This window comes from Arabidopsis thaliana (assembly GCF_000001735.4).
Source record: "Arabidopsis thaliana chromosome 1 sequence".
NCBI classification, from domain to species: Eukaryota; Viridiplantae; Streptophyta; class Magnoliopsida; order Brassicales; family Brassicaceae; genus Arabidopsis; species Arabidopsis thaliana.
The window spans coordinates 28,989,445-28,998,037 of NC_003070.9; the positions used below are offsets into that span (position 1 = coordinate 28,989,445).

General features: G+C 32.2%; 3 protein-coding genes across 5 annotated transcripts; all 3 read right to left on the minus strand.

The window, feature by feature from the left end:
* Nucleotides 1-393: 393 nt before the first annotated feature.
* AT1G77145 (transmembrane protein, putative (DUF506)) lies at nucleotides 394-2,010 on the minus strand. Of its 2 annotated transcripts, NM_148662.2 has the most exons (3): nucleotides 1,733-2,010; nucleotides 1,444-1,645; nucleotides 405-1,200 (listed from the first exon to the last, which is right to left on the minus strand). In NM_148662.2, exons 1-3 carry the CDS (start codon nucleotides 1,844-1,846, stop codon nucleotides 734-736), a joined length of 783 nt encoding a protein of 260 aa, NP_683503.1. In that variant the 5' UTR covers nucleotides 1,847-2,010; the 3' UTR covers nucleotides 405-733. The 2 variants fall into 2 exon arrangements, with proteins under 2 accessions (NP_001321508.1, NP_683503.1); NM_001334767.1 differs by having other exon boundaries at nucleotides 394-1,645; nucleotides 1,733-1,941.
* Nucleotides 2,011-3,431: 1,421 nt separating this feature from the next.
* On the minus strand, nucleotides 3,432-3,726 carry AT1G77150 (Pentatricopeptide repeat (PPR) superfamily protein; the record flags this gene model as incomplete). Its single annotated transcript, NM_106365.1, has 2 exons — nucleotides 3,432-3,526; nucleotides 3,585-3,726. The coding sequence occupies 2 exons, from the start codon at nucleotides 3,724-3,726 to the stop codon at nucleotides 3,432-3,434; spliced, it is 237 nt and encodes a 78-aa protein (NP_177840.1).
* Nucleotides 3,727-5,701: 1,975 nt separating this feature from the next.
* AT1G77160 (hypothetical protein (DUF506)) lies at nucleotides 5,702-7,150 on the minus strand. 2 transcript variants are annotated; one of them, NM_106366.2, is made up of 3 exons: nucleotides 6,966-7,150; nucleotides 6,674-6,890; nucleotides 5,702-6,404 (listed from the first exon to the last, which is right to left on the minus strand). In NM_106366.2, exons 1-3 carry the CDS (start codon nucleotides 7,077-7,079, stop codon nucleotides 5,944-5,946), a joined length of 792 nt encoding a protein of 263 aa, NP_177841.2. In that variant the 5' UTR covers nucleotides 7,080-7,150; the 3' UTR covers nucleotides 5,702-5,943. The 2 variants fall into 2 exon arrangements, with proteins under 2 accessions (NP_177841.2, NP_001321373.1); NM_001334768.1 differs by having other exon boundaries at nucleotides 6,674-7,150.
* Between the last annotated feature and the right edge of the window lie 1,443 nt (nucleotides 7,151-8,593).

Here is an 8,593-nt window from a genome sequence, read left to right on the forward strand (position 1 = left end):
TCAGTAACATTCATGTTACTTATAAAAAAGGTTCATTATACACTATTATATTATATTCAAATCAGTTTTTTGTAACGTTATAACCGTTTTTTTTTTAAACACTCTTTTTTTGTCGCTAAAAAAACACTCTACATAAGAGTCTCTAGTACTAAAATTTCGATTATTCGACTATTAAATTCTGTCGTTTTAGTTTTCAACTCACATGTTAATTAAACTCTCTATGTTGTTCTTTTAGAAAATGTTGTTCTACAATTCATCTAAATCTTTAGGACTACAATACATGTCAACCTTAAACCAAAATATAACCATGGTCCATATATAGGAGATAAACATTCAAAATGAATAAAAATGTATTTATCTAATTCAGCATCTTCAAAGAAGTAGTCTTCGTATCAAATGTATTATCCACCATAATCAAATAGTATAATCTTAAACCAAAAGAGCTTTAGTTTACCGTCTCACTTAAATGGAAATTTGCATCACGACAAAAATACATATTATAGAGTAATCCATCGGCTATTGATACAAGTAGAAGATGCAATATAGATAGCATCAGAAAAAAACCTGACACAACAAGCCCAACATTTTTTTTAAGCAATTCAAAAATTTCAAGAACACCCCCAAAAAGGAATAATCATACGAAAAAAACAACTCCGATGTTTTTAAGTTTTAAGTTTTAAAAACTGATAAGCAAAGAAAAAGAAAACGCTGCGCATCCCTCTCAGCATCCCTCTCAGAAAATAGGAAAACAACACTTAGTTTTCGGACCACTACCACTTACTGTCCAAGTCCTAGCTTCACCTCTTCCTTCACTACCATCATCAAACACAGACCAAGACCAAGAACCTTTCTTACAACCGGAGACTCTTCGACGATTCTCTGGTAGCCACTTGGACTGCATGTATCTCGTAGTCCTCCATGGAGGCCTAGACATTCCTTCTTTCTTCATGGACTTTTTCATCTCACCACAAACCAACGAAACAACTCTTCTCAGTCTCCCTTCTGTCGCCACAAACACTAATGGAAGCATCTCAGTCATATCTTTGTAAGCTTCTGTCTGTCTCGCTAGCTCAAACTGAGTTTTGAAGTCAAGATCAATTATCACACGTTTCAGCTTGCTTACGCCATCACGGTTGCTATCACCCTTCACCATGACGTCAATGTACTCATACTTCCTCGAGCACCTAAACACTCTACACCCTGTAACAACATTTTCACAAACAAAACCCACAAATAAATATCTTATCATCACAAAACCCACAAATAAATAACTTATCAAAAACCCACAAATAAATAACTTATCATAAAAAAACCCAAAAAAGTAAAGAAATAGAGACTTTCCCATTGTTATCTAATAGTCAAGGAAAAGGTCAAAGGTTGTTTTTATATGGATCTTTCTAGATATTCATATATATTATCTTTCTTTGAAAGTGTGTTGTTTACCTTCACGATGATCAAAAGAAGAGTCCCATGAGGTTTTGGAGAGAGAAGCATCATAGCCTTCAGATCTGAGTTTAGAGACAATCTTGTTCATCACATCTCTCTTCTCATCGTCTCCTTCATATGATAACCTTCCTCCATTGATAAACGACCATATCTTCTCTTCCATCTCCTTCTCTTTTTCTCCTTTTGCCCTAAGAATCTCCTGTAAAAATATTTCTAGCTAGGTTTAACCTTTTTATCCAGAAAAAAAAAGAGAAAATGTATTTGGTGAAAAGAGATATGTAGAGACCTTAAGAGTGATAAGAGCCGTTGTAGAACTCTCAATATGCTGGGAGACGGTGATCGGAGACTCGATATAATCGAGCACAAGCTTCTCTAAATCTTCTTCTCCCAAGCTTCCCATCTCAAAATGTTCTTTCACCTGTGTCTCTTCCTATTCTTCTAGGTTTTTTTTTTTTTGAGAAAAAGGTTGTGAGGGCAAAAGTTATTATGCAGTTGAGTCTCTTTATGAATATAACTGAGTGACGTGTGTCATAATCTTATCCATTGTCATTTGCATTATTAAATGAACTGTTTTATTATTCGTTTTCTAATGTTTTGTTGTATTAGCTTATATGTTTTAGATAACATGAGTTTGCGTCGTGACTTTTCTTTCTTTTTTGCCCTTTTCTTCGAAATACAAACTACTTTGCGTTTGATGTCATACGCGACTGTATAAAAAGTCGTTTCATGTCATTTTCCACTTGTCGTATATTCCACATAGTCGATGCTTGAGATTATAATTATGTATACGTGGATATTTTAGATTAAACTCAATTCGTAAGTCTTGATTTTTATTTAATATTTTTTGATATTTTAATTTGTTTTAGAATGTTATATCTAATAAAGTGGTAATTTCACTATGTCTAATCACACAAAAAATAGTACTAGTTTTTTTTTTTTTTAAATGAAATATTAATTGATCAGGAGTCTATATAGAAGATATATTCATATTATTCAAAGAAATTAAAATTAATATTATTTTTCGTTGATTTGGACCGATCCCTCAGTCTTTGGTAAAATCACAATGTCAACACTCAACAGAAAACCAAAATGCAAAACCCTCACGAGACTAATGTTTCTTCAATACTTTATCTGTGTCTATTGAATTATCGATCAAAGTAGATAGATATGCACGTCATAGCATATACTATAATGTTGATCGAAATGGGCTCACCATCGATCCAAACTCACTGTCACATATTTGGAAGCAAGGTTATCTCGTAATCAATTTTGTCTGTTCATTGATGGCTAAACCATCTTATATAACCTTTTAATAGATTTTGTCTTATACGACGATACCACACGCATATATATATACTTATCAAGATAAAATATTAGCATGACGATATTGAATCTCTAAGATAATTATAATAATAATCCGAGTGACGGTAGCTAATAATCCGATGATTTACAGCGTTTTGATTTGGATGCTCTCTAGTCACATGGAATTTAAAATTTTCGTATTGGGCTATAATAACTCGTTTAAACTTGCAATTGTTGGAATTAAGACGGGCTAAAAGCGTGTGGACCGTATCTTCTTTATTTGTATAATTTTTGCTTTGAAATTCGGTCCTACCTTCTTATTTTCCGAAATGAAATCAGTAAACCGGAAATTGAACACATTAAACCGGATTCCTGAAATTAGCGGAGTTAAATCGAGTTTTAAACCCCTCTGACATGATCATGATGTCGAAAATGACTAGAAAACTTTCCCAAATTCGTTATTTAGGTACTTAATTTACTAAAATTAAATGTTATACAGATCATCTAATAATTAGATTACTTTGTTTGCATTGTATGTTTGTTTTTGTAGATTTGGTTATATCTGCAGGTGCTGTTTCTCAATGAGTGAATAAAATAGAAGGATTAAGTATCTAATTAGAAAAATTATCCTGATGTTACATTGTTCGAACATGAAGAGAGACAAGTATCGAAAGCATATATTTTCAAATTGTCGTTGAAGCATAGCTATAGGCAGGAATCTTAGCAACCTTCTTCTTCTTCATCAACTTCCTAACTCTCTCAACATCTTTCCACATCCCTCTGAGTGCATACACATTAGCCAATTAAGACAACATAAACCCCTACCATCAAGCAACCCCAAACCATCACGTTAGGCTTCATCGGCATCTCTTTAACAACTTTATTGGCCTCCTTAAGCTGCCCGTCACGGCTCAACAGATCAACTATGCATCCGTAATGCGATAATCCTGGTTCTAGTTCGAACTCTGACTTCATCATCACGAAATACGTTTTTCCTTCCTCTACAAGACCTCCATGGACGCAAGCAACTTCTTAGTTATAATTAGTTAACTGACTTTTTGAATTTTGATTATTGTGTGCTTAGCCGAAGTTTCTAGCAAACTACCACCGGATTTAGCTCGAAAGAATAAAGCGTGACGAAATAGATTAAGACAAAACAAACAAAAAAGAGAGATTACTTATAATTATCAAAGTACATATGATTGAAAGTGATGGTTTGGTTATAATTTAATTACAGTTTAAACTTTAGGTATTTTGTTGAGGTCTTATATAAATACACATCATCGTTCTTATCATATGATTCTGATTTTAGATATTTCGTAAGAAAACTACCAATTGGTTACATGTGCAACAATGAATGCAAATATGCAATTCATGCTAAATTGGAAAATTTGTCATCATTAAAATTCAGTGCTGGAGGGTTTTAGACGTTGAGCATTCAAATCAAATTCTTTTGATTTTGAAAGGAAAGTTTAATTACAAAATTTCCACCGAATATTTTTTTAAGAAAATACTGAATGTTTTTAACTGATCTAATTATAATGAATCTAATATGGGTAATATTAGGCAATAGCCAAATTTGACATCTTAATAAAGAAATTAACTATGTGTCAGATTTTTTTGGTAAATGACTTTTTTTTATGGTGGGGTAGGGGTGAAGAAAAGACCAATTAACCTTGTAAACTTATAGTTTTTACGATGATACATTTGTTTGTGGTGGTGGAGACTTCATAAGGTTCAGTGAGAAAAAGAAAAGAGACTCATAAGATTCAGGGAGAAAAAGAAAAGAGATTCAGAGGTGGAAGTCATAATCATCGTGATATTATTACAGAGTAAGTAGCCCAGAAAGAGTGTCATCTGACGACAAAAAATTAAAGAAAAAAAAGAAATCATGTACTTTTTAAAAATAACATGAATCAAATTAATATAACGAAAGAATAATCATCGTAATATTATTATAAAGTAAATAGTCCAGAAAGAGAGTCATCTCACGTCAAAAAATTAAAGAAAAAAAGAAAAAAAATCATGTACTTTTTTAAAATAACATGAATCGAGTAAAAATAACGAAAGAAATGTATTTTTGAACAATAGCATGTCAAATTAAACAATAGCATGGCATATTAGAAAATCACATGTAAAACAGAAATATAGTATGTTAAACGGAAAGATACTGGTACATCATAAAATACTACATAAAATTTAGAAAAAAATCATGCAAATTTAAGAAGTGACATGAATAAAATAACGAAAAAACAATTTGGCATTTGGTCATAGTCATCGTGACATTATTACGGAGTAAGTGGTGGTAGAGAATATCCATAAAGAAAAGAGAAGTTGACGACATAGATCCGGCGAGGGAGAGAATCCAGCAAAGATAGAGAAAGAGAAAAAAAAACAGAAAGAAAATGAGAGAGAAGATGAGAAAAAGGATGTTTCAGTAATTTTATTTGCCTTTCCGACAAGATACTATTGTCCATAGTCATTTACTCTATTCTTATTGATTTCATAGTTATTTCTTACATATACTCATCTAATATATCATTTTCACTTTTTATGAATAAGTGATTTTGTTAATTTGTAATTTTGTATATTCAGTAACATTCATGTTTCTTAAAAAAGGGTTCATTATAAATATTCAAATCAGTTTTTTTAAACGTTTATAACCGTTTATACAAAAACACTCTCGATGTTTTTCTTTTAGAAAATGTTGCTCTACAATTCATCTAAATCTTTAGCACGAAAATTCATGTAAATCTTCAGCAAAAAAAAAGAACCATGGTCCATCTATAGGAGATAAACAGTCAATGAATAAAAAAGTATTTATCTAATTCAACATCTTCAATGTAGTCCTCGCATAAAGAATGATATCCACCATAAGCTTAAACCAAAAGATCTTTAGATACTACTAAAATAGGCAGTTTACTGTCTCAATAAAATGGAAATTTTCATCACGACAAAAACACATATTATATAATCCATCGGCTATTGATACAAGTAGAAGATGCAACATATAGCATCAGAGAAAAACCTGACACAACAAGCCCCACATCCTTTTTTTAGCAATTCAAAAATTTCAAGAACACCCCCAAAAAGGAATAATCAAACGAAACAAAAAACAAAAACAACTCCGATGTTTTTATGTTTTAAGTTTTAAAAACTGATAAACAAAGAAAAAGAAAACGCTGCGCATCCCTCTCAGAAAATAGGAAAACAACACTTAGTTTTCGGACCACTCACTGTCCAAGACCTAGCTTCACCTATTCCTTCACCACCATCATCAAACACAGACCAAGACCAAGACCCTTTCTTACAACCAGCATCTCTTCGACAATTCTCTGGTAGCCACTTGGACTGCATGTATCTCGAAGTCCTCCATGGAGGCCTAGACATTCCTTCTTTCTTCATGGACTTTTTCATCTCACCACAAACCAACGAAACAACTCTTCTCAGTCTCCCTTCTGTCGCCACAAACACTGTCGGAAGCATCTCAGTCATATCTTTGTAAGCTTCTGTCTGTCTCGCTAGCTCAAACTGAGTTTTGAAGTCAAGATCAATTATCACACGTTTCAGCTTGCTTACGCCATCACGGTCGCTATCACCGATCACCATGGCGTCTATGTACTCGTACTTCCTCGAGCACGTAAACACTCTACACCCTATATAACAACATTTTCACAAACAAAACCCACAAATAAATAACTTATATCATCACAAAACCCACAAATATATAACTTATCATAACAAAAACCCACAAATAAATAACTTATCATAACAAAACCCAAAAAATAAAGAAGTAGAGACTTTCTCATTGTTATCTAATAGTCAAGGAAAAAGTATTCAACATTTACAAAGGTTGTTTTTATATATGGATCTTTCTAGATATTCATATATATATTTCTACTTTCTTTGAAAGTGTGTTGTTTACCTTCACGATGATCAAAAGAAGAGTCCCATGAGGTTTTGGAGAGAGAAGCATTATAGCCCTCAGATCTGAGTTTAGAGACAATCTTGTTCATCACATCTCTCTTCTCATCGTCTCCTTCATATGATAACCTTCCTCTATTGATATACGACCTTATCTTCTCTTCCATCTCCTTCTCTTCTACTCCTTTTGCCCTAAGAATCTCCTGTAAAAATATTTCCTGAAAAAAAAAACCTTTTTATCTTGAAAAAAAGAGAAGAGAAAATGTATTTGGTGAAAAGAGATATGTAGAGACCTGAAGAGTGATAAGAGCCTTTGAAGAAGTGTTGATATGCTGAGAGACGGTCATCGGAGACTCGATATAACCGAGCACAAGCTTCTCGAAATCTTCTTCTCCCAAGCTTCCCATCTCAAACGTTCTTTCACCTGTCTCTTCCTATTCTTCTAGGTTTTTTTTTTTTGAGAAAAGGTTGTAAGGGCAAGAATTTATTATTATGCCATTGAGTCTTCTTTATGAATATAACTGAGTGACGTGTGTCATAATCCTATTCACTGTCATTTACATTATTAAATGAACTGTTTCTTAATCGTTCTCTAATGTTTTGTTGTATTAGCTTTATATGTTTTTGATAACATGAGTTTTGAGTCATGACTTTTCTTTCTTTTTCCCCCTTTTCTTCTTCGAAATACAAAACAACTTTGCGTTTGATGTCATACGCGACGGTACAAAAAGTCGTTTCATGTCATTTTCCACATATTCGATGCTATTATATATTCCACATTTGGAGTATAATTTTATATACGTGAATATTTTAGATTAAACTTCAATTCGTAAGTCTTGATTTTTATTCAATATTTTTGATATATATATATATATATATTTTGGAGAATGTGATATCTAAGTAACAATGTGAAAGATCATTGTCAAGTAATTTCACTATTTTTAATCACACAAAAATAGTAGTTGTTTTTTGAAAAAAAATCTTAAATAATTGATTATGAGTGTATATACAAGAATATATTCATATTATTCATAGAAATTAAAATTAATATTATTTTTCGTTGATTTGGACCGATCCCTCAGTCTTTGGTAAAATACTAAAATCACAATGTCAACACTCAACAGAAAACCAAAATGCAAAACCCTCACGAGACTAATGTTTTTTTTAATTCTTTATCTGTGTCTATTTTATTATCGATCAAATTAGCTAGATATGCATGTCATAGCATATACTATAATATTGATCAAAATGGGCTTACCATCGATCAAACTCATTGTCACATATTCGATATTTGGAAGCAGGATTATCTCGGAAGCAAATTTGTCCGTTCAAACTCATTTGATGGCTAATCTATAGTATTAACTTTTCTATAGATTTGTCTTATACGACGATGCCACACGCATGTTTATATATATATACATACTTAACAAGATAGTAAAATATTATTATGACGATTTTGAATCTCTAGGATATTATAACGGTAGTAATAATCCAATGATTTACAACATTTTGATTTGAATGCTATCTAGTCATCTAGAATTTAAATTTTTCATATGGTGCTATACTAATAACTCGTAAAATAGTAAATTAGAAGCCTAAACTTGCAATTAGGGAAATTAAGACGGGCTAAAAGCGTGTGGACCCTATCTTTTTTGTTTACATAATTTTTGCTTTGAAATTGGGTCCTACCCGCTGTCAAAACAATTCCTGGGTCCCGCCTTGTTGTTTTCCAAAATGAAATCAGTAAACCGGAAATTGAACACATTAAACCGGAAGCCTTCAATTAGTTGAAATCGAGTTTTAAACTCCTCTCGACATGATCTTGATGTCGGAAATGACTAGCAAAATTGCCAACACGATATCTGAGTACTTAATTTACTAAATCTAAAACTGCAATGTCAGGTGTTGTTTCTCAGTGAGT

Excerpts from the sequence above, each read along its gene's own strand:
- AT1G77145 (NM_148662.2), bottom strand. The coding sequence starts at position 1,846 with ATGGGAAGCTTGGGAGAAGAAGATTTAGAGAAGCTTGTGCTCGATTAT. Across the intron at positions 1,646-1,732 it reads CGGCTCTTATCACTCTTAAG|GAGATTCTTAGGGCAAAAGG; the intron begins GTCTCTACATAT and ends ATATTTTTACAG. Across the intron at positions 1,201-1,443 it reads TTCTTTTGATCATCGTGAAG|GGTGTAGAGTGTTTAGGTGC; the intron begins GTAAACAACACA and ends ATGTTGTTACAG.
- AT1G77160 (NM_106366.2), bottom strand. The coding sequence starts at position 7,079 with ATGGGAAGCTTGGGAGAAGAAGATTTCGAGAAGCTTGTGCTCGGTTAT. Across the intron at positions 6,891-6,965 it reads AGGCTCTTATCACTCTTCAG|GAAATATTTTTACAGGAGAT; the intron begins GTCTCTACATAT and ends TTTTTTTTTCAG. Across the intron at positions 6,405-6,673 it reads TTCTTTTGATCATCGTGAAG|GGTGTAGAGTGTTTACGTGC; the intron begins GTAAACAACACA and ends GTTGTTATATAG.